General features: G+C 38.8%; 1 protein-coding gene across 4 annotated transcripts in view; it reads left to right on the top strand.

Annotated features, from left to right (window-relative positions):
- The window catches only part of ATF7IP (activating transcription factor 7 interacting protein), a 56,089-nt gene extending 31,379 nt beyond the window's left edge, over window positions 1-24,710 (top strand). For all 4 annotated transcript variants that reach the window (XM_063426350.1, XM_063426352.1, XM_063426353.1 and 1 more), the window contains exons 2-16: window positions 4,102-5,462; window positions 6,193-6,279; window positions 6,670-6,815; window positions 7,294-7,428; window positions 7,630-7,695; window positions 8,087-8,166; window positions 8,852-8,940; window positions 9,510-9,647; window positions 10,892-11,509; window positions 12,101-12,177; window positions 19,356-19,425; window positions 20,261-20,407; window positions 21,619-21,810; window positions 22,570-22,673; window positions 23,002-24,710. In XM_063426350.1, coding sequence (XP_063282420.1) covers window positions 4,102-5,462; window positions 6,193-6,279; window positions 6,670-6,815; window positions 7,294-7,428; window positions 7,630-7,695; window positions 8,087-8,166; window positions 8,852-8,940; window positions 9,510-9,647; window positions 10,892-11,509; window positions 12,101-12,177; window positions 19,356-19,425; window positions 20,261-20,407; window positions 21,619-21,810; window positions 22,570-22,673; window positions 23,002-23,418 — 3,727 coding nt within the window. In that variant the 3' untranslated portion in view covers window positions 23,419-24,710. The remainder of the gene's footprint in view (window positions 1-4,101; window positions 5,463-6,192; window positions 6,280-6,669; window positions 6,816-7,293; window positions 7,429-7,629; window positions 7,696-8,086; window positions 8,167-8,851; window positions 8,941-9,509; window positions 9,648-10,891; window positions 11,510-12,100; window positions 12,178-19,355; window positions 19,426-20,260; window positions 20,408-21,618; window positions 21,811-22,569; window positions 22,674-23,001) is intronic.
- The last annotated feature ends 1,002 nt before the right edge of the window (window positions 24,711-25,712 follow it).

Here is a 25,712-nt window from a genome sequence, read left to right as displayed (position 1 = left end):
CAAAACTGAAATTCTGGTCTTTCCTCCCTCAAGTGTTGTTACTCCTGTCTGTTTCCCTCCAAGTCAACGGTGCTACCATCAGCTCCACCACGCAGGCTCGCTGCCTAGGTGTTCTCTTTGACTCCGACCTCTCTTTCAAGCCTCATGTTCAATCCATCGCCAAATCCTGTCATTTCTATCTCAAAAACATTGTGTGCATCTGCCCCTACTTAACGCCAGATGCGACTAAGCTGTTGGTCCATTCCACTGTCCTTTCTCGCCTTGACTACTGTAATCCGCTTCTCAGTGGTCTTACGTGCTCCCAACTTGCGCCATTAAAGTCCATAATAAATGCGGAGGCAAGGCTCCTATTCCTGTCCGCCCGCACCTCCCATGCCTCACCCTTCTGTCAGTCCCTACATTGGCTTCCTATAAAATATAGAGCTCAATTTAAAATTCTGGTTCTTGCTTTCAAATCTCTACATAATGCTGCTCCCACCTATCTATCCTCCCTTATACACAAGTATGTCCCGTCTAGGCCCTTACGATCTGCTGAAGACTTACGTCTATCTTCTGTCCGTACTCCCACATCTGATGCTCGCCTTCAAGATTTCTCGAGGGCTGCACCGTTCCTGTGGAACTCGCTTCCCTCCTCCATTAGATGCTCACCCAGTCTCCACTCCTTCAAAAAATCGTTAAAAACCCACTTCTTCATAAAAGCGTATCAATTAAACTGTTAATAGCTCCCAACTGATTCCTCTTCTGCAACTGTCACTGGTCTAATACTATCCGTACCTTTTTGTGTCATTTTACCCCACTCCCTCTAGCATGTAAGCTAATTGAGCAGGGCCCTCAACCCCTCTGTTCCTGTGTGTCCAACTTGTCTGGTTACAACTACATGTCTGTTCGTCCACCCATTGTAAAGCGCTGCGGAATTTGACGGCGCTATATAAATATCATAATAATAATATAATTCTGGCCCGGCATCACTAAACCACGCTCTAGGGAGCAGAGCAGGGAGATGACCACAGCTCTGCTGGACCCCAAGGAAAGCTTATCCACTCCAGCTCTCCCAAAGGTATGTGGGGGTGGATTTAAAATAATAAAATTTAATGGTGTGTGTGTCTGTGCGTGTTTAGGTGACATGCCCCCCTCCAATCACATGGGAAAGGTGATTTTTACTCACCCTTTTTCCAATGCTGTCCTGGTGACACTACGGCTGGCCCTACCTCCAAGGCTGATATCATGAATCTTGATGATCTCAGCCAATCCAATGCTTCCCCATAGATAAACATTGGGAGACTGTTGAGCATGCGCAGCAAAACATGCTGTGCAATCAACTGTTCTTTATAGAGATGCATTAAATCAATGCATCCCTATGGGAAGCACTTCACTAGACTGTCAGAGGTATTACCAGACCGCAATGTAAACCCGGTCTTTAGTCTGAAAAGTCAGTGTTTACATTGAAAAGCGTGCAGGGACAGTATATAGACTTCAGAATAACTACATTAAGCTGCAGTGGTTGTGGTGAGTATAGTGTCCCTTTAAGAATTGTTATTTTGACCTTGAAAAATCTTTCCTACTTTTTTTTTTTTTGTCAAGATTTTTTGTCAGATTTGTCAAGCCCTGCCTTGCAGTATATAGTTTTATTTCAATGAAGAGTTAGTTTGGGAACCAATTTTATTACTATAAAATTGGATGTGAAAGTTTTAACCATGTTTGGTTTCACATGAATTATCTAGATTCCCAAAGGTGATTATAACTTGATCAGATTCATCTGTCATATTGTATATTTCCATCAAGGGTTAGGTTGCATATAATTTAATACCTCCCAACATTTCAAATGGATAAAGGGGAATATTTTAATTTTAGGGGTATGAGTGGAGTTGTGGCAACGTGCAGGATCATCATTTTAAAGACACAGTATGAATGATTTCTGTGGAGCACAGATTTACATTCACAAAAAATATGGAGCTCCAGTAGTCTGCCTGTCATACACCGCATCAGACATTTACACAAGCCTCCACAGATAGCTCTACCGCTAGCCGACACTCACGACACTTATGCTGCCTTACTACAGATCCCCTCACCCGACACTCATTGATGCACCCTTCACTCACTCAGGCTCCATAATTATTGTTGATGACTAGCGAGACCCAGTATATGCAAGTATGACAACTCTGATTTGTGTCTGTGTATTTTACTCTGTGGAATGAAAAATAAAGAAATAAAAAAAAAAATATATGGAGCTCCTAGAGGAACATTCGGAGAGAATAGAGGGACATGGGAATTTGCACCCAAAATAGGGACTGACCCACCTAAATAGGGACACTTGGAAGGTGTGCATTATTGTCTCTGAGAAGGGGACATGACCTGGTTGCCAAGCAAGCAGGATGTAAGCTGAAGGAGCTCCTCTACTTGCTTTTGATCTCACTGTATGAATCAAGCAATCCTGCACATATTGAAACTACACCTGCTTCCCAAGATACAGAAGACACCTGAGTACTTCTTGGACCAACTCTCTTGGCTGTGTCGAGCACTTATTGGGTCCTGAAGCTATCTGCGTCCTGCTGTTTGCTCCAGGGCAAGGGACGCAGCCGATCTCTCGCCTTTATAGTGAACTGTACCGACTTACCCATAACAGTAACTTGCCTTGCTGAATTTTTGTAGAGAAGCTGAAACGGGCCTAAAGTAAGATGACTGCCACACACTGGCAGAACACGCAAAGTTTGGCACCAAAAAAGAGGACCTTCCACAGTCACCCAATGGGGAAGGACTTGACCTCGGAGAGACAGTCCATGAATTTGTGTTGCCGGCTCTCTGATGGGCCTGGGTCTGGACGGGTGCCTCTCCCGGTCTCTGCTGCAAAGCCCCTTTGGATAAACTGAGTTCAAATCCACACATTATGCCCAGTATGGGAATTGGCTGACTATACTGCCTCTCCATGTTAGTGGACACCTAATGCAGAGTTCTGGCATTTACAGCAGCTGTAGTTCTTCATTCTGGATTATTGCTTTATACTTTTTTACTTTTTTCTTTTTTTTTCTTCTTGTATGTAGGTCTGATCGGTACACGTAGGTCTGATCGGTACACAACCTGTTTAGCACAGTTTAATTTTAATTACTATAGTCACTCTTATGGTCAGTATGTTTACTTCGATGTATCTTGGCACATGTTTTTTTTTTACCAGACATCTGACTTAATCGTACTCCTGTTATCCAAGGCATACTCTTGAGCTTCGCTTGACCTTTCACTTTCATAAAAAAATGGGTCAGTTTAACATAGGAGAATATGCAATTGTTACTCTTTGTTGCATCTATGATATGTCTGTGCTGATATTACTCCTTCAATAAAACAGATTGACCAAAAAAAATTACCCCAGATAAAATTGGGGATGTTACTGTTGCAAAGGATTCTGGGTGGGCATATGCAAATTAGTTCAACACAGAATCACAATTTTGGCTCATTATTCCATTTTAAATACATGGATTCCTTGGAGTTTGTGTTTGCTGTATACAACAGCATATATTTACATCACATTTTGTCCAGCACACACTGCTTACTTCTCTGTTTTCCACAATGTCGTGGAGACATGGCCTTCTCTCGTGTGGTCTAAGCCACTGCTACTTGTAGAGAAGAATTGGGGACCTCATGCACATGACACGCATGCATCCACGCTTCCCTGTAGGAAAGCATTGAATCAGTGCTTTTCTATGAAGGGTTCTGCGTCACGTGTCTTGATGAGTTTAAGTTTTGATATATAAATATTTATTTTATAGGGTGTGTTAAAAATGTTTCAAGTAGTAGTTACAATAAATCTACAGAGTTTTGTATTAATTTGTGGCTACAGGTAAAATGGTGTTATTTATCCTGTGTTACATGGCACATTGGTGTGCTTTCAGGCCATCTCAAAGTGTGCCCTGAACACCTGAAAATATAGGCTAATTGTAGTCCTTTAAAATGTGTATATACTACTTATAAAAAAGCATATCTACTTGTTTAAATATTAGCAGTCATTTATTAAAGTGGTTGTCGAGCATACAGATATAATAGTAATGTAAAGTTCAGAAAAAATGTATACAAGTTTTACCCTTTTTTTATATATAAATATTTATTTTTTAGGTTTAAGATGGATAGTTCAGAAGAACCTCAAAAGAAAATCTTTAAAGCACGCAAAACAATGAAATTTAGTGGTCGACAACAATTAGAAGCCGTGCATAAAGCCAAAGAGGAACTTCTAAAACCTGCAGAGGTAAAGTTACTTAATGGAAAACATGAAAATGGAGATTCAGACATAAACTCATCCCATCATGATCTAGACTACATGGCGGAAAAAAAGGACATAAATGGTACAACAAATGTTATCTCTGATGCACATGAAGTTCCCATTGTCAAACTTTCTGACATAAAAGAAGGTTTAAAAAATTCCGATCACACAAAAGACTTGAAACTTACACTTGATATACAGACCTCTGATACTCTTGCAAGTAAAGAAACTGAAATAGGTGTAAGTGTTGGTGATATTAAAACCCATACATGCCAAGATAAAGATGAAGAGGACTATGCTGGAAATAATTCTCTCGTTATAGATGAGGACCAAAATGACTCCAAAGAATTGCCAGTAGAGGATAGTGTGGTACCATGTGATGCTGACATTTCGGAAGAACAACTAAAACTAAACCTTTCTGGGGAAGAGGATAACCACATACTTTCAGAAGGAATACAGGAAGTGGAAGACGAACGTCCGAGGGAGAAAGCCTGTCTAAATGAGGAACAGGAAAATCTAGATCCATTACCAGATCAACAATATAAGGAAGAGAATGAAATGTTGGAGGAGAACCTGAAATGTACTCTTGAGACTTGTGGCATGGATTCTAAGGAAGTTAATGGTGAAGAGGAAATCTTAAAGGAGTCGTTACAAAATGAGATGGAAAACCTAGAAGTACTTGAAGAGCGAGACAATATTGAGGTCCTTGATGAAGAGGGATCTGAGAAGCAAGTGAATGCTTTGGTAGATGGATCAGAAGAGGCAGAAGAGACTCTAGGTATGGTTGTGGCAGAAAAAGGTGGAAGTTCAGAACAAAATAATCATATACCAGATACATTATCAGTAGATCAGGATGCTAATGAAGAAGCCATATCAAGTAGTATGGAGGTTGACCAGAATGCAAAAGGTGAAGAAAATAAATCCCCTTCGGCCACAGAAGCTGCATTTGAGAAACCTCTCAAATTACAGAGTTCTGGTTTAGATAGTTTAGAACCCATGGAAACAGAGGAAATTGTCCCTATTCTGGAAAAACTGGCCCCAGTGGAGGACTTGATTTCTGAGAGTGATGTAAATATTGATGAAGATAAGGCAGACCTATCCCCAAGTAAGCTTGAAAATAGTGAACCTGGACCAAGTGAAGGCTTTTTACGTCTTTCTGATGAGGAAGAACCCTGTGATATTCAAACAACTGAAGAAAATGGATCAAGCTCACAAGGTAATAATGTGTATGTGGTGTCCCCCTCCCGCTTCCATTTTGTGCTTTTGTTGCAAGGTTGTTGTAACAGTGGGCGTACATAATCTGTCATATCCTGGGGTGTTGTTGGAAACCTCACCAGTGTAACCGTTCACTCTATTTAAGGCATTTTGACCACGGAAGCCAATCACCGAAACCGGTTTCTGATGGCTTAGGCAGTGCAAATGCTGTGATGTGTTTTTGGACTTGCTCAGCCTAAAGTTCTGACCTAGGATTTAAATGATTATTTTAATGTAATGGCATTACATAGGATGGCTGAAAGCTGCAAAACATTTTTTTTCTTATTATTGTCAATAATATGAAAGTGAAGAAAAACACTGTAAAACTGAGGCCATAATCTATGAAATACAAGTTAAGCTGATGCCCAGGGTATGACTAAAGTGTCCTTTTTAATGAATACATCCTAAGCCTCTTAACACATTTATGCTAAAGGCAAAGTGGTCACCAGAGTGAATTCTTGTGTGGAATCCCAACACAAAGGTATTTACATGATGTATTTGCGGGTTAGCGGATGGATAGTATCTTTTGATTGCCATGAAAAGTTTTTGTCTATTGTCTAGCCAGGCAGTTTAGAACAATATATAAATTCAGTTTTAAAATGGTCAAATTTGCGTCCCTGTTACACTTGAGAACACCCTATTAAATGTACTTACTTGCGAACTGATTTGTTTTTTCTTTTTCTACATTTTAGCTCCAAGAACCGAAGATCAAGAAGCGGTAGCAGAAAAAGAACAACAAAAAGAGGAGACAAATGAACAGGAACAGCAAGTAGAGCAAAGTATGTCTTTTTTAATACATTTGTATCTATTCCTGTGTTTTGCACATGCTTAGTTGTGTGTGTATGAATTTTCAGTTAACATTTAAGGATTTTTTTTGTTTATGGGACCTTGTTCAAGTAAGGAGAGAGGTGGAAGCTCACTGCAGAAATGTTTTCACCAGAGCATTCCCTGTTTTATATAAAGGCACTGACTCCTACTGCTGAGTGCTGGAATTACTCCAGAGAGAAAAGTAAAATATGAGCAAGAGCTAGATCGTTCCAGGAATAGACTTAACAAGTAGCAGAAGTCTAATATATAGTTATATATAGAGATATATAGATGTTTATATGTTATCAGCATTTGGCTCCTTATAAAAGCCTGGGTAACATTTAACCTTTTTCTCTCTATAGCTGTAGTTTCCCATCGTAAACGCTCTAAATCTGAAGACCTTGACAGTGAGAGTTCTAAAAAGCGGCGGTTTGATAGTGAAGAATATGAAGCTGAGCTACAGGTTAAAATTACAGGAGGAAATGACCTCAACAAGAAACTTCATACGGTAATATTTTATTAAGTTTATGTAGATTATGCATAACAAATATTCTGTGTCCGTGGTTTTGCATTAATGGGAAGCATGTTAATATAGATAGTCAAATTAGAATTATACTACTTCTTTATAAGCCAGCCCAAAACTCACACAGTCGTTGTCAGTGTTGTCCAGGTTGGACAAAATTGCTATTTACAACATAGAAGTGTTAATTCAACATTTTACATGCAGCCAATATGGTGGTGATTCATTGTGTTCTATAAAACTATGCCTAAGTGGTTTTATATTATTGCAAGGTACATCACCAGCAGACTATAGACCGCATACCCCTACACCAAGCTGTAGGAGTTATATTGCTTAGTGCCCCTTTAACTTGGTCATTTCATAATTTTATTACTTTTATAGCTATTTAAGAATGTTTTAATGGTACAAGTGAACATTCGCACCCCACTCTTATATTAATACTTTTTTTTAAATGTTCTGTTTGTAGGTAATCCAGAAGATGTTAGATGAGAAGCTAAATGTTTTGCAGTTTGCAGTCTTTGACACAACCCTTGCTGACTTGAAGACAAGAGTGGAGAAAATTGAATGCAAAAAACATGAAGATGTTTTATATGCAATCCAGGTAAATTCCCAGGAATTTTGTAAAAGTGATGTGAAAACTTTAGGTTGTTGATAAAGGATTCAGCACTACGGATCTAAATTCTCTAAATACAAAATAAATTGGGAACTGTTTTTCAAACTACAGATTGTCCTGTTTATCGATGACTGTAGAGAAATCCCTTAATGTCAACTAAAATGTACTTGCTTTATCTTTTTGCTCTAGGCTAAAATTGCCCGGTTGACAAAGCGTTTTGGTGCAGCAAAGGAAGACCTAAAGAAAAGACCTGAGGTAAAGTGAAGAAGTTCTGTAAGAAATTTTTTGTCCGTAAAACATCATCAAAATTACAATAAAACAACATTTCATGTTTTACAAAATAAGATGTCTCACAAGCCATCTGCTCTACTGACAAATGGAAACTAAATGTGAGAATGTGATTTGGCTTGAAAATCCAGCTTATGATAGGAGCATGATCTTGGCAGCTGAAAACTACTTTTTCTTATATTTTAAATAACTAGGCAGATATTTTTATCGTTTTACACAATTTAAACGATTGTATTACCGATTCATGGTAAAATAAGTAAAGAATCTGATAAATAGTACATTTACTTTGTGGTAAATGTAATTCTTACAAAACTACAACCTTCTTTTTTTGTTCCTCCCATTCTCCTTTTGAAAAAAGCAAACTACAGCCAACCAGCCTGCATCACCAGAGAAGACTACAAATGAGGTCACTCCAAGTGGTAATGCTGTGTCTTACAGGTGAGATGAAGAATATTCTTTCACCAGTGTGTAGCTTGGGGGTGAGTTTTAAAGCATCAGATGCTAATACTTGGAGTAACATTGCCCTTTGTATGCACATAATTGTCATTGTTAAGGAGTGTGAGGACTCGAGAACATTGAGGCTGAGGGAATGTTTATTATCCAAACCTGGATCTTTTTTTGATATTTTTATCATTATTTTATATGGGGGGGGGGAGGGGATACAGGTTGGGGTATATGAATAAAGGTTCTTTTTTTATTATTATAATAATTCAGTGTAGCAGTATTTTTCAGTGTTTTCACCAAAGATTCCCCTGGCAGATATGTAAAAACAATTGTTTGAAACTCAATTTAAAATGCTCAGATTGTGCTGGCAATGAATATACCTCAAGGGTAATTCACCAAATGTGTTTTACCAAAATACACCTGACAAAAGTTGAAACTTAATCCTGCTTGTACATACACCAAGTTTAGAGAGAGGGTGTATTTCTGTAGTTTCCACATTATTTAAATTATTTGCAGCACTAAAATAAAATGAATCGTAAATATTGATAAAACAGGAAATATATATTACACTAGTAATGTTAAATTTATGTGACTTTGCATGAAATAAATGCAAGAGTCTGGGAATACAACCTGTGTAGTTCAGTTATGATAGTTTCTAAATCTGTTTTGTTTGTTATAGAAATTCCAGTACTGTGAGACAGATGTTGGAATCAAAGAGAAATGTCGGAGAGACTACTCCTACAGCCTCTGTGCAATCCTCAACCACTGGTAAATCACATTCTTATGTTATTATGCATATTCACATAAATTCATTTGTTGAACCATTTTCCTTATGAGAATAGAAAATCCAAGTGATTAGGACATTTACATAAAGTCTGCACCTAATCTAGATTAGGAAAAAAAACACACTACAAACTGCAAAATAGTTTGTGGAATGCATGGCAATTTTTTCTCAAAATAAAGGAACATTTTTTAGCTGGGGAGAGAACAGAATACAAACACTGACATCATCCTTATTTATCTGACGATTTATTGGGGCGCTGTAGTGGCCATTCTTAGTAAATAACTAACATGGAATTGCAAATCTCAGGTTTGGCATGCGTGTCCCAACTTTGAGGTCCTGATCCATCATCTCCTCTTGCTCTCTGCACATTTGGTGGGTCAGAGACAAAAAAAACAGAATTATACATGCTCACACTGCTTCTGTAATGGTTATGTGTTCACCGAGAAAGCAAAAAAAAAAAACATATCTTTGTTTCTTAAGTAAGATGTAACCGTTTAATATGATGGTATTAAAGTTGCTAAATGTTGATGTGGTAATGTTGTACATATTTCAGGTGCACCATTACTTCCAAGTCCATCCAGTTTACCACTGCGCAATACTAACACTACACAAATATCAGCAACCCAGTCCACTCCAAATACTAGCCTTCAGGGAAGGGCACCACCTGACTGGAAGCTTATTCAGCAAAAAAGTAAGTTACAAAGTTAGGTTCTATCATATTTACTTGCTACGTTTGTTTTTTATATAAATGTAATCTCAAAAAGGAATACAGAAGTAAAAAAAATGGGTAAACCCCTTCTTTCCAGCACAAATGTTCCTCTGCGCTGGCTCGGGTCAGCCTTGCAATGCTTTCCTATGGGGTTTTGGGTGATGCTGGACGTCCCCAGCCTGCTGTAATAATTATATTGCCAGGAGTTAACATTACTTAATTGTCTCATGGCATTTAAAAACCTTCTTTCAATGTAAGAAATCAATGTAGTCATTAATGTAGTTTTGCTATATTTCCTCCCTGTCTTCAGCAGATCATTTTTGCAGATACTTTCACCGTGTTTTTTTAAGTTTTCATTTTTTATCACATCCTTCTCTATAAATTCTACACTGTAACATGTCAAAGTTGCAGAATCTAAATGGTTTCTGAGTGGTTGGAACCATCAAATCTGGCACAAACAATCACTCTACAGCCAGTGGTTTTATTTACCCATTATCCTCCTTCAATTGTGTGATTTACATTTTCACTATGTCAACACACTAATTATATTGTTACATCCACCACATTCATTGTTTGCATTTGTGTAAAAAATGGAGTGCACTGGTTATTAATACTCTAACAACAAAAAGTAAATTAAAATTATTTTAAGTATGTATTTGAAAACCAGATCACAATATTATTTTGAAAACAGTCTAATTTAAGAAAGTCTGGAATATAAAAGCTGAGGAAGTAAGTGAGAAGAATTTTTTTTTTTTTTTTTTTTTTTTTTAAAGCTAATTTTCCAATGCTAGCTAGGTTCTAAATGTAATTGTTCAGAGCATAAAATTGGCAGCAAATCATGACCATGAAATGAAACCATACCTTGGATATTTTACTAGCGGTATCTATACATCTATATATGTAAAATGAAAACTATGAGATGATCCTGTTCAATTGGCACTGTGGGGGTTCTGGAGCCATGATTTCCCTGGTTTGGAATGAATTTTTTTTTTTTTTTAAATGGCTTGATATGTAACTGGGTCCTTCCTGGTGCCCATATTCTTTAACAATATAAATTTTGGCCTTAATAGGCCTTAATTAATTGACTGTGAGTGTCTTCCAATGATTGATGTTCAAAGTTGCTTACATACCACTCCATGTTATCCCTGTCACTATAATTTGGAGGGAAACATTTAGTTCCCGGTTTAGTATAATTCACATTTATATCCTTCTTATTTATTTTACAGTTAATGCTTCAAGTATTGGATCATCACAAAACACTGTAACTACCCAGCCCAAGCCTTCAACACCTGTCACTTCCGCTCCAGTGATGTCGTCGGTGCTCTCAGCACCAAGCACTACAACTGTTGTTGGAAATACTCAAGTGTCTGCCAGTACCACCCAACCAATGTCTGTCTCTCTTCAATCATTGCCAGTAATCCTGCATGTTCCAGTGGCAATGCCCTCACAATCACAGATTCTTCAAGGTACAACTGGAACATTGGTAACGAACCAGCAATCTGGAAATGTAGAGTTTATTCCGGTTCAAAACCAACCTGCAGTGAGTAACCTCACTAAAACACCTTCAGTGACCATGGCTGCAACAAAACCCATAAACAGCTCCTCATTGCCTAGCCCAGGAATTCAGAGGAATTCGCCAGCTAGTTCTATAGCCTCAACTCTAGCAGTACAGGCTATAACACCATCACATTCTGTTGCACAAATATCTAGACCATCTCTGCAACCTGTGGGAAGTACTGGAGTGTATAATCAAGCAAACAATCGTACGCCTTCACAGCTCAAATCACCATTGTCTGGTTTTAGCAGTTCATCAACACCAGAATTACCTACAGCATCAAGACAAGGTATATAGCAACAAGTAGAATCCATGTTGACGCCTATTAACCTGAATTTCATTCTAAAATACATTCCCCTTATAGGGTGTAATTTTTATATATGTACTCTCAGAAACTTTGTTTGTTAAAAAGTTCCCAGTATATATTTGAATTTCCCTTGAAATATAAATATATTTCTAAAATCTATAAAATGCGTATTTGTGTGTATGTGGATAGGAGATACATAATGATGAATCGTATTATGGCAGAATAATGCCACAGAGGGGTTCAGGAAACCTCTTAAATAATAATCCATGATCCCAAATGTTGAGTATCTTTTATATTCTGTGATTTTATTTTGTGTCGGGCTTGTTTTTTTGTTAGTTTTTTGGGTTCAAACTTGCCGGCATCAATTCATATAGGGAAAACAACTAATGCAGTTACTGTCTGGGATCATAAATCCCTCAAACGTTGGGCACAACAGAACAAGTTTGCAACTGAGTTGACATTTGGAAATTTATATGTATACAGCATGTGTATGTAGCAAACCATTCTTGTCATGTTCTTTCTAAATATTCATCAGTATTGCAGAACCCCTAATACGAATGTGTTCTCTTGCAGAACAAGCCAACCGAACACCAGTGACACCGAACGCAGAGACACCCGCAAGCAAACGTGCAGCTGAAACCACTACACCTGTAAGTTATGTGCCCTTGACATTTGCTGAAAAATTTGAAGTTCTACTGAACAGTCTGCAACTCACTTGTTTTACAAATGTTTAATTTCAAAATATAGACGATAGTTGAGCAGTCAGCTTTGACTCTATAGAAAACTATAAAAGCCACCTTATCAGACTAATGTTAAGAGGCACTCTAGACTGGAAATTACCATTTCCTTTTTTTTTGGGGGGGGGGGGGGGGGGATTTTATAGGTATTGCATTATAATAGGACAGAAAATTTCAAGTCCTCTGCTACTAGACAGGCATTAAATGCACCGAGGCCAGTTCATCTCAATGTAGTTTTAACCTTGCAATCCAAAATATTGCACTTTTGTAGAAACTGCAGTGTTTGTATTGAAAGTTTAGACACACACTGTTCCTGTTTTCTTGACTGCCATCAGATACCCTTCTATGTGAGAACCAAATCAAACTTGGTTCTAAATCTAATAATACTTTTAGAGCAGCATTTGCATGATGCAGCGTGGCAATTTGTCATGCATGTGCACTAGCCTATGGGGAAGTATTATAATGGCTGATATCATTATCAAAATGGATGATATCAGTTATTTAATGTGGTGCGGACATGGAGAGAACACTGTGGCACTGTAGAAAAGGCAAGTAAAACTACCTTTTTATTTTACATTGTGACAGGCACACCGCTAGGTGGTCACTATAGTATTAGCAATACATGTTTGTAGTGTTAACCGTATAGTCTGAAAAAGGCACAATAAATATGTGGCTTAAAGGGACACTCCACTGTTCAAATTTGAAATAAAAATCACTATTTAGTAGATGTAGCCCCAAAGAAAACATGCATGCATTAAATTATAAAAAAAAAAAAAAAAAAAAAAAATTTCATTGGAAGTATAATTAAAAACCGATTGCAGAAGCTGCAGATCTCTTGTCTGAAGTCTTTGCAAGTCCTCCTTTTCTAACCCCAGACTTTGTGTCTGTCCAATCACAGACTTCCCAATGCAAATCTTGAACCAGATTATAAAATATGTAAAACAGATTAAACCCCCCCAGCCCCTTTCTCTATATTACAATGTAGCTTTGCCAATCTTATTTTGCTCTTTGAAAATTGAACTGCTGGACATTTTCAATCCAGTACTTAAAGTACTAAAGTGTTTGGGGGTTATGCTCACTAGCAATTTCTAAACTCTCTCTGCACACACTCTGCTTCAAGCATATGATATTATCCCCATTCAATTTATAAAAGCTGCCAGCTGATTTTTAATTTTTTTTTTCTCTTGTGGAAAGGCGATCTTTCCCAGAAGAAGATGCAAACTTACAATTCTTCATCTTGACCTGCAAAAAGTCATATTCGCAAAATTTAAAGTATTTGTGAGGTGGATTGTTATTGGCAAACTTTGAATACTATTACAGCGCCACACAACAGGCATGGAGAAAGATGGCCGCTTGAGCCCTTGGCTCTGCACCACAAGCTTGGCGAATCTTGTGAGTTTCCCGTGAGGAACAGCGCTTAAATCATACGATGTTGCAGTCTAAAACCCCCCTACAGCAGGATCAAACAGAAAAACAAAAAAAAATTGCCCAGAAGGCAGACCTTGGTTGCGGACCTCCAAGATGGCGCCGAGCACTCTGGAGGGAGCAGCCCGAAGTCGGAGGTGGACCAGCCGCCTGACGGAGAGCCACTCACTACAGCGTTTCTCCAACAAGCCTTGGACAACCAGTCGCAAAAGCTGATTTCATTCTGGCAGACAAGTGTTGCTGAAATAAAACTGGACCTTCACGAACTAGGATCCCGCACAACACATGTGGAGAAAAGATGGAGGAAATCACACAATACCTCTGCAGAGCATATGAGATCCCTCACTACCTAACTGAGTCAACGTTAGGCAAAGATTATGGACCTAGAGGATAGGTTCCGAAGAAGTAATATAAGATTACAGGGGTTATTGGAGACTGTCCTCCCAGGGGATCTACTGAGCTACGTAAACAATTTCTTCAAAATCCTGGTCCCTGAGATCCCTACGGATATGTTGCTGCTAGATCGCTTACACAGGGTCCCCAAACCCCAACAAATTCTGGCCTCATTACCCCGGGACGTGCTGTTAAAGGCGCACTATTTCCACGTAAAAGATCTCCTCTTGAAACGCAGCAGAACCGCGAAAGACCTCCCATCCGAGTATGCCTGTGTTCGTCTAGTCTCTGACCTCTCTGCAACCATCCTACAACAACGCAAGGCCTACCAGAAGGTGGCAGAGACTTTGCGTGCACACCACATTCTATACCGCTGGGGCTTCCAGTCCGCCTAATTATATCCAGAAACAGGACAACCACAGTCATTCATACCGTGGAAGACGAAGTGAAGCTCTTACATCAGTGGAACCTGCCCGTCCTAGGAGAAGCATCGGCGCCCAAGTCGACTAGAAGAGTAGACCAGGACTGGCATGTACCAAACTGACAGCTTACTACAAGTATTCTTTGCTTCGGCAACACTATACTACTGGCATTGTGCTAGTTGCTTAGCCATTTTTATGCAGAACCTCTTTTGCGTTACAAAAACGGTGCTCTATGTTCATACCAATGTTTTAAGGTCTGAGTCACCAATTTTGTATTTTTGTATACTGTTTAGAAAATGTTGTGTACTTAGCACCACGATGTCTTTAGCCTGCTGAGGCCACCTGCCTAGTCACCATCTCCGCCTTGCGGGCTTTACTGTACATACTTTGGGTCACAGTTTTTTATTTTATTTTCACCTCTTATCTGCTCTCCCCGGTTACAATCTCTCCCCTCCCCCACACCACCCAACAAAATCCAACCAATTCCCTTGTAAAGGAAAGTAACCCGAGGCATACCTCTGCCCTCTATTTTCATAACTTGGCATATGCCACAAAAAGCACTATCAGAATCCCAGCTCATACATTAGCTGCCCCACTCGCAACTTACACTGAAAGTATACTCCCATAATGTACATGGGCTAAACATGCCCCACGAAAGGCATATGTTGCTTCAGGATACCCGAAAATCAGCAGCGGATATACTGTTCCTTCAGGAAACACATTTCCTTAGAGCGAAGGTCTCCCAATTTGGCATGAAACACTTCCCCAACCAATTTCATTCCGCTCACACCTCAAAATCCAGGGGTGTCTCTATATACATACAGAAGTCAGTTGCCTTTGAACTGTTACAAAAGATTCCTGATAAAAAAGGCAGATACCGAATTGTTATTTGTATGCTGAACAATGCATTGTATACTTAAGTGAATGTGTATGCACCAAATGAAAACAAGTGGAACTTTTTACACAGTGTGTTCACGAAGGTGGCAGCTGCACAGAGGGGTACCACTATTATTTGCGGTGACATAAACCACGTCTTAGACCCTAACTTAGACACTTTAGTACCGCCACACACCGGCATCGGTCCCTCAAACCTCACTGCAAAGCATTGACAAATCTTTTGCTGCAATTTAACTTACACGATAGCTGGAGGACACTACACCCCTCAGACAGATGTTACTCCTATTACTCAAAATCCCACAAGACTTACTCCAGGATAGATGATTTACTTGTAACTGGCCCTTCACTTAATTTGGTTCAAACGTGCACCATAGGGGACATTGTTTGGTCGGACCACGCACCACTGATTATGACATTTAACAACGACTTTACCTTTCGAGGCTGTAACCCATGGAGACTAAATGACTGAGTATTGCAGAATGAGAAGTTCTGTTTGGAACTTGAATATGAACTTTTGAACTACTTCTCTCTTAATCATACACCCGGGACTTCCTGACCTTGATATGGCAGGCCCATAAAGCAGTCATACGCGGTTTGTTCATAAGACGAGCCTCCATCCTTAAAAAGGTCTCCCAAGCTAAATCCTTAAATCTGTTGCGGAAACTGAGAGATGCCTCTGCCTCCCATCTGCTCAACCCCAACCCTGCAGGCGCTGAACACACAGCCAAAATCCAATCCGAGCTAAATTATATTAATTTTGCTCATACGACTTGTATCCTTCACAGACTCAAAACTAGAGTACATCATGGGTAATAAGGCGAGTTCCCTTTTAGCTACCAGACTCTGGGACGCACAGGCCCAATCCAAAATATCCCACCTCCTGTCGACAGACTGGGAAAAAGTGATCAGGCCCCAGGAGATTAGCAACCTTTTCGCAGCGTTCATAGCAAACTCTATACTACTGAGGCTTCCAACCGACCCCTTTCCCCATCACAAACTGAACTAGACAGGGGTGCCCTTTTTCCCCGCTCTTGTATATCATGGCCTAAGAACCCTTAGCCGAGTTTATCCGATCAGCAAAGGTGATCAGAATTGGTGAAACTGAATACAAATTGAACCTTTTCGTGGATAATATCCTGCAGACTATAACCAACCCCCATACTTCCCAACCGGCATTTAACTCCATATTACAGGGGAATGAGTCTTCCTAACGTGCAACTGTACCACAAAGCAGCAGTTTTAGCTGGTCTTTTCTCGATCAATCATCCTATCGACCCACCACAATGGGTCTCCATACAACAACACTGATTACCCCGACAAGATATCAATACTGAGGTGTGGTTATTACCCCACCAAAGGGAACACACATCGCAAGCACTCCGCGCCACCGTAGCAACATTAAAAATTTGGGATGTCTCACGCAAACTCCTGTGCAGCTGCCACCCAACCCCCTTTCGACTCCTATTAAGATGTTCACATCTATTATACCTGACTTTAACTACAGAGTTTGGAATAGGTGTGGTGTGTTCTATCTATACACTCTCTTGGATAAGGGTAAATTGGCCACTTTCGAACACTTGAAAGGCAGTTATACACTACCCAACACCGCACACCACTCTTGCTTACAGCTGACATCTTGGTGGAGGTCTCATACACAGGTCTCATACACTGCATTCCACACTACAGGTCAATGTTGCCCCCACAATCTTTGAAAAGATTTTCATGACATTAACGCCTGTGAACAAACCTATCTCAACTATATACACGGTACTACTGCCCAAACTTGGAATGAAGTCCTTTGTCTGCGTACAATCATGGGAAAAAGATTTGGGACACACTACCAGAAACGACCTGGTTAGCCTCAGTAAATATGTGTAGGGGTTTGACATTCTGTGCTTCTCACTTAGAACTAACCCGTAAACCTTTTTACCGTTGGTACATGGTCCCTACACAAATTGCTACTATGCGCCCATCCATGCCAAACACATGCTGGCGCTGCAAAAAAGAGGTTTGCTCGTTCCTACACACGTTGGAACTGCTAGAAAATCCAACCGTATTGCAGAGATGTCATATTACTAATGTAACAACACACCTCGGTCAAAGTACCAAATTCCCCTGCCTTACTTCTCTTTATTTTCGAGACTAAATACCCCAAACCATTTAGATATTTCATCTTTCACTTACTCGTAGCGGCACAACACTTTATTGCAAAAAAAATGGCTATCCCAAAATAATGCATCTATGCGAGAGCTAATCTGACATTGGTAAATACGAATCCAAAATAACTCTGGTACTGACTCGCAATAGTTGGAGACATGAAGTTTGGGAAAACTGGGCGTTGAAACACCCAACCTGAACACCTAAGATCTGGCTAACATGCACACTACACTCTATACCTGAATCTATGAGAATTCACGGGTATTAATGTCACTCCTGGTTGACAAACACAGACAATGACCGAAAGCCGGGAGGGAAACATGACCCTGGGACCGAGGAATCTTCTCAGCATAAACTGGAATGCCATACAGACGCCTTTACACTGGATGTTTCCTCTTCCTCCTCCCGACCTCCCACTGCTACCTTTCCTCTGCCCCTCACTCCCTACTCTCCCCCACCTGGATTGAAGCGTTCTTAGTGGAACAAACTTTCCAAGGTACAGACATAAGCATAGTGTCCCTACACCAGAACAAACCCACTAATCCTCCTAGACATAGAGACCGCCAAGACACGAGATGCAATCTACTGCTGCTCCTACACCACCTACTAGAAGCGATCACTCACTCATGGTAGCCTAACAAGACAGAAGTTACACTGATACACAGCTGCTACACAACGTCAAGTCCGGAGAGGGAATGAACGAAGGTCACCTGTGGCCTGGTCACCAACAATCCATTAAACTCTCGTAGACACGTAGCACACCCTCTCCCCGCTCAGTCTTAAGCAACTAAGCTGTGGGTATCCTCATTATTAGTTTCACATTCAACAAAATATTGAACAAGGTAGTGCGATGCTACCCCAATGTGTAATGAAGATGTATGCGTTAAAGCACATTTTGATCTCCCCTCCCCCTTTTCTCTCATGTACCCCATCTGTGTTTACTCTATGACAAAATTGTCAAATTGGAAAAAAAACAAAAACGTGCTGACTGTGCTTGCTTATATCCATGAAGACATCTGGCTTCTCCTATGGGAGAAGACCGGATGCAGCACTGGCATTTGGGAGACCCAGGTAATTTGTCAGACGTGTCTAAAATAGATTTACAAATTTATCTGAGAGAGGGCCAGAGACAGTGATTTTTGTTCTTGGAGTATTAAAGGGAAATTGCAGACACCAAAAGTGGAAGCATCAGCTGGGCAAAACTGGACTGCTTGTTGTGTTAACCTATATTGATGGATATAGTGCATCTGATCTCAGCCTACATGTTTTCAGGGTTATTATTTAAAGGGATACTATATGTGCCCTATAGCTCCCTCTGCTTCCCCCTACCAGGTAAATAAAGGGTTTAAAACCCTTTATTTGCTTATCTTTTACCAGCGCAGATGTCCCTTGGCGCTGGGTCGATGCTCCGCCCCCTCCTCCGTCCCTATGTGGAAAAATCTGATGCTGGATGTCCTCATGCAGAGTGTGAGGACGTCCTGCGTCCAATAGTCGACCAAAGGTCTGTTTCGAATAAGGAAGGCTTCTAGTGACTGTCTGGTAGGCCGCTACTGTGGGCAGATTTAGAGCTGCAATGTTAACATTGCAGTTTCTCTGGAACTGCAAAAGACCAGTTCAGTTAGCTGAAGGGGTCTGGGTGCCTACAGTGTCCCTTTAGCTGTAAATTTTCTGACCGTGTTCAGTTTTGTGAATCACCACATTTGTAGACTACATATGAATGTGAGTTGTTGTTTTTTTGTTTCTTTAATTATAACATTGAAAATCAATAGAATTTTGTTTTTGTTTTTTTAATCCCAGAGTGGGAAAGCTGGAAGTGGAATTATTGACCTTACATTGGATGAAGAGGATCATGAAGCAGCATCTCAAGGTAAATGACAATCATTTTTTACATAAAAGGCAACTTTATTATTGCACATTTTACGAATAGGTTTTTGGTTTATATTAGACATTATATATGTACATGGAATGGGAGTCAGTGTTTATACCTCAAGAATAGAGTGACACCTATGTGTTCATAATCTCAATGAGTAGAAGTCAGAAAAATCCCTATCACACATTAATTACCTTTTCTGACTGCTGCAAGCTCTTTTGTGCTCATTATCCAGACTTGGTGGTAATATGAGATTATGGCATGTCTTCCAAAAGAAAGATTTAAAAAGAAAAAAAAACTTGCTAAGGCTATTAGCAGGCAAGCCTGTGAGGTTTCTATATTTCAGTCAGCCTGGACTGTGGGGGTATTTCATACTTACTGTGTTTGTCTTTGTAATGCAGAAATCTGAACACCGAAAATGTCAGAGTAAAAGAAAAATCTATATTTGACTTAAATAAAATTAAGTGTGTATTAATGAGAATTTTAACATTCATAATCCTTGTCAGGTTTATGATTACGAGAAGAAATTTACATGTGATTAATAATGCAAAACATGGTGCTTGTGTGTTGATATCAAGTTAATAATTTTAATGTCTTATAAGGTATTGATTTTTTATTAGTTATGGCTTCTCCACTAGCAGCATAAAGTGCAAAACAAAAACCTTATTCTCTGTATTTATTACTTACATTTTCTTCATTACCAATGTTGATCTTTTAATTTAGAAGTGGTTAAAAAAAATGTTTACACTTCTGTAATGCAGTCTCCATTGTATGATGTAATCTTTCTGCCTCTGTACCAATGGGTGCATTAAACCTAAACTTCTTTATTTAGAATCAAAGAGGACTAGCTCTGGTGTTCCGTCATCCCAAGTTACAGGTCGCCCCTCACAACCTACACAATCCTCACAGCCAAATAGTTTTCAGACACAATCTGTACCTGCAGGACCTTCCCAAACCACCATACATGTGTTGCCATCAGGTAATATTTTAAACTGTTAATTATTTTATTTTTTTTTCCTTAAAAAGAACTAGTATACGGCGGGGTCGGCGGACCCTCCAGCTTGACACTGTCTGAACTAACTGTTGATTCTCCTTGTGTAATTATTGACAGACATCGTAAATTTTTTTTAGTTTCAAAGTTTTTAAAGGACCACTCTAGGCACCCAGACCACTTCAGCTTAATGAAGTGGTCTGGGTGCCAGGTCCATCTAGGATTAACCCATTTTTCTATAAACATAGCAGTTTCAGAGAAACTGCTATGTTTGTTAGGGTCAAGGCGCTTGCGTGCTTCTCACTGTGAAGATCACAGTGAGAAGACGCCAGCGTCCATAGGAAAGCATTATGAATGCTTTCCTGTGAGACTGGCTGAATGCGCGCGCAGCTCCTGCCGCATTCAGGCGGAGAGGAGGAGGAGAGCTCCCCGCCCGGCGCTGGAGAAAGGTAAGATTTTAACCCCTTCCTATCCCCAGAGCCCGGCGGGAGGGGGTCCCTGAGGGTGGAGGCACCCTCAGGGCACTATAGTGCCAGGAAAACGAGTATGTTTAAGTTAAGAAGTCTTGTTATTATTTCTCTGGCTCCTTAGGCACACTTACAAAGCCGTAACATCGCCAAGATTTACTACCCCCTCCTCCTATACATATCTTTGCACACATCGCTCCCTACAGAGACTGGTATCGCTTGAACTAGCCTTGTATAAGTTCCTGACACACACACAGCGTAACATACATCCTCCTAACGATGCTCGACAACACGTAACACTGTAAATGTAGAGGATGTAAAGATTATTTGTGTACTGATATCAATTCCTTCTAGTTTTACTTAAGCCTTCACTTTTCCTATCAAAAACCTCATGTTGCATACACAAACCTGATGCTAGGCGGTTACGCATCTATGGCTAATGTGATTCACCTGTACAATGTTTTTACGCCATGTTTCCTACTTATGGCCATATAATGCCATTATAAAGCTGTATACATGCGATATGAACAAAAAAAAACCTAGTATACTTCGCCTGTAGACTAAAACATGTCTTTCACAGGATAAGGCATCAACAATTATATGCTCTGCGTATGTGTATTTCGGTTTTCATCTATATAATTCAGAACCCATTTTACGAATGACTAGTATTTTGAAAAGTGTTTTTGGCAGTATGTTAATTGCATGGTTTCATTTTTTTTGTACACATTACAGCTCAGACTACTGTTAACATTACTCAAAGACCAGGGACTCAAGCTCCAACAAGGGCTACAGCACCCCGACCTCCAAGCAATCAGCAGATGGTATATACTACAACAAATCTTCCCACTGTCCCACCCTCCACACCTGCACGTAGCACACTTATGCAGAACCAGAATCTGAAGCAAATAAGTCCACAAACAGGAGGTAAATTTTGTTTTGATTTTATTATTAAATGGAATTTTACAATACATGCAATATATGCTTTGGTATGATATTGCTGGGGAAAGTCAACATAGCACAAGTGTTGATAGGATCCTGCCTCATATTCATGCTGTTTTTTTCTTTTTTTGTTTGTTTGTTGGTTAATTTTTTTTTTTTATCAGCATTCAAATCTTATCTTTCATTCAATATCTTTAGTTTTTGCTACTTTTTGCGGGGTTACTTGCAGAATTTCCTTTTTCACAAACATTCTCCCTGATTTGAAGTAGGTACATAGCTCAGCCAATGAGAGAGCAGTATCCCCTTGGCTGCTGACATGGCTCTAACTCACAGCCAAGCACACGATGATCCTCACAGCCATTTTAATGAAATCATGTAATAATCTCACAACCTAACGTTCAATTCTAATAAAAATCTGCCAATTAGCAAATCAAAGCTGAAACAGCCTTTGCTTCAAGATATCCCATCCCCATGTTCACCTTTGTTGGCAGCATCATGACCTGTCGATGTCCATTTTGGGAACTGTGAAAATTATGCTAATCATGTAATTGTAAGCATCCTAATTGTAGGAATGTTATAGAAAATGGGCCTGCTTTTACAAGAACAATGTGTTTTTTAGTTTTGACAAAAATGTAATTGTATAATTTGTAATTCAAATCATATAAAAGGTATGCATGGTTGTGTATACCTTGTAGAAATGTTAAAATTCTATTGATTTACTTTATCATCTTGCACAATTTTTAGGTGTTCCCGTTCGAATGCCTCAAGCCACTGCATATGTGGTTAATAATGGAATGGCCATGGGTACTGCAGGACCACAGCTCACTGTACACCATCGCCCTGCCCAGGTGGGAAAACCTAAAATAATACTGCATTGTTCTGTATTTACCTGTTTCGCTACATGTTTAAAATTAACAAGCCATTTTTTTTTAAAAAACCTTGCATACAACTACATATTGATAATATATTTGTATTCCTGAAAACCAGTGTTTCTTATATATATATCTATGTTGTGTGTTTGTGTAACAGATCTTCTGGTGTCTTTCAGTATTTACATTAAACTTTATATCACTTACAGTATTGCATACAAATTGGGTTTCTGTATATGTGCCTATTTTCTATTAAATGTCAATCTGTATATAATATGCAGTAAAATAAACTTTTCTGTTTTTACAGGAACCAGCAAGACCAATTCATCCAGCTCCACTTCCGGAGGCTCCTCAACCCCAGCGCCTTCCTGCAGAAGCTGGATCAACTTCTGCTCCTCAAAAGCCTCACCTCAAACTGGCCAGAGTACAAAGTCAAAATGGAATTGTCCTTTCTTGGAGTGTATTGGAAGTAGATCGCTCTTGTGCTGTTGTGGACAGCTATCACCTCTATGCTTACCATGAAGACCCAACTGCAACATCTCCATCACAGTGGAAAAAAATAGGAGAAGTCAAAGCACTACCACTTCCAATGGCTTGTACTCTCACACAGTTTGTATCTGGTAGCAAGTACTATTTTGCTGTCCGGGCTAAGGATATTTATGGTCGTTTTGGACCCTTTTGTGATCCACAGTCTACAGATGTTATTTCCACCCAGAGCAGTTAAAAGACTAGGACAAAAGACAGATTTTTTTCATAGTTTATGTTTCCATGTTTTAAGACTCATGCATGAAATTAAATTTAGAAAATTTATGGAAACTGTTGGGCTTTTCATTCTGGCATGACACTCAACCGGTTTAATTTCTCCAACCCTTGAAATCTTCAAGTTTGGCTGATATGCAGTACAATGTGGATTGAACCTGACCACTATCATTATTTGTAATGACTTTGGAAATGTGTACAAGAAAGGAATTCATGATACGCCATCCACATATTGTAATGTCAAGTTTATGAACTCTTTGCAGTGGATATAAAAATGCCTGAATACAGGATGGAAGACCTATAAATTGTGGATCATATTGAAGTAAATGGAAAACCTACTTTTCCTTTAACGATATATAATTATAGCTCTTAGAGAGGACAAGTATTACACAGGAACCAGTGTTGTGTGGGTAGTTCTTGCAAAATGACAAAACTGTGATGTGATCTCCACTGGATGGGGATTCTATACTGTTGAGCAAGAAATTAACATACATCGATTTTATTCCCTCCGGGCTTTTTTTTTTTTTTTTTTTTTTTTTCCCCTTCATCTTCTTTGTGATTTTTTTGTTTTGTGCCTTAACCTGAAAATACATTTTCCATATTTGTTCCTTTTTGTTTTTTCTTTTTTATTTATCCACCTGTCCTCTAGCTAAGAATACTGGTAGAATTTAACATGTCCACACCCCAACGCCAAAGAGGAATCATTTTAAATGCCGGAAAGGTTTTAATTTAATTTTTCCTTCCCTTGTGTTTTTTTTTTTTTTTTTTACTTTGAGGTTTTGTTGTGGGTTCCATACCCTTTTTTGTGTGTATATGTATATATTTTTTTGTAATGTACAAAATAAATTCTAGAGTGAGAGAATACAACAAAACCACATGAGCTGGGCAGCCTTTTTACTGCCAGATGAATCAGTTGTCCACATACAATTTTACATAAATCTCGTCTCTGTGTGTTTCCAGAAAATAAACAGAAAGCTCAATCCCCATTTTGATTTCACACTTGGCAGTTATTCAAGTTTATTGTGCCTCCTTGCAAACCGGAAACAAGTATATTTGAAGATACATGCATGTATTATTTCATATGTATAGTGTATCCTCACACTTTTTATGGAGGATATGTATTTTTGTATTGGTATAGCTTCTCTAGCTTCAAAATCTTGACAAAAACCTTGGCTATGCCAGCATAGGAGTAATAGTTTTGTTAGCTATAATTACTCAGATGTATGTTTGTGAATTTTTGGGTTGATTTGTTTTTGGTTTTTTTTTGTTTTTGGGGTTTTTTTTTAGCAATGAAAGTTTCATTGTAAATTTCTGATGTTTTTTACTTTACTTTATTTTATTTTTTATTTTATTTTTAACTAGTAACTTTTGTTATTGTGATATTAGCATCTTTAGTAATATGGCTGAAAAGTGGATCGAGTCTGTTAAATGAAAACAACCACCCCAAAACTTGACACAGGATTTAAAAAGCTGGAAATTATTCTTCCATTGTGTGCTAACTTTCTCGCTGTTCTTACTCACATATCACTGATTTTTCTGAGCAGGTATGCGTTGGACAATAGGGTCAAATGCTCTGCTTTCAAAAATATTGTTACATTATATGTAAATTAATAAATATTTTTTACAAACGTTTAGCTTCATGGCTTTCCTACAACATAAGTACTGGTATCTTTATATTGTACTTATTTTTGAAGCACATTTGGATTTGTTTTTATTTTTCATGTATATCTTGTGATTTGGGCCTCAGAGGTCTGTGTTATTGGCTCATTAACTTAGTCATAAGAACTAAACATAATTAACATTAAAATTCTCTACCAAATGTAACCAGTTAATAAAAATCATTTTCTGCAGCGAATAGAATTGAATACATTGACAAACTCTGGGATTTACTTCAAAAAGGAAGACCAAAACATTTAGACCAAAATAGTTGATATGCCAATATTCTCCAACTCTGCTACAGTCAAAGCTAGTTAGTTATTTTAGTCTTAAATTGTCTTTTTTTTTTTTTTTTATTATTTTGGTATTTAATTCCAGAATGCATAGTGGTTTACTATCTAAACATCAATATCTTTTAATCTTATAATATAAGAGCACTATGATATTTCTAGGAAAATAAAAGAAGAACAACTCACTAACCCTCTACTTGTGAATAGGCTACAAAAATGTGTATTTTGAAATATTAGTTTACAATTAAACTTACATTCTCTTTGCCATAATATTGTGAATGTCTTTCTCTACTCATTTGAACCCAAAGTTAAT

The sequence above is a fragment of the Pelobates fuscus genome, chromosome 7 (genome assembly GCF_036172605.1).
Source record: "Pelobates fuscus isolate aPelFus1 chromosome 7, aPelFus1.pri, whole genome shotgun sequence".
In the NCBI taxonomy this organism is placed as follows: domain Eukaryota; kingdom Metazoa; phylum Chordata; class Amphibia; order Anura; family Pelobatidae; genus Pelobates; species Pelobates fuscus.
The sequence above is the reverse complement of the archived record's forward strand: the minus strand, read 5'-3'. Positions and strand labels throughout refer to the sequence as shown.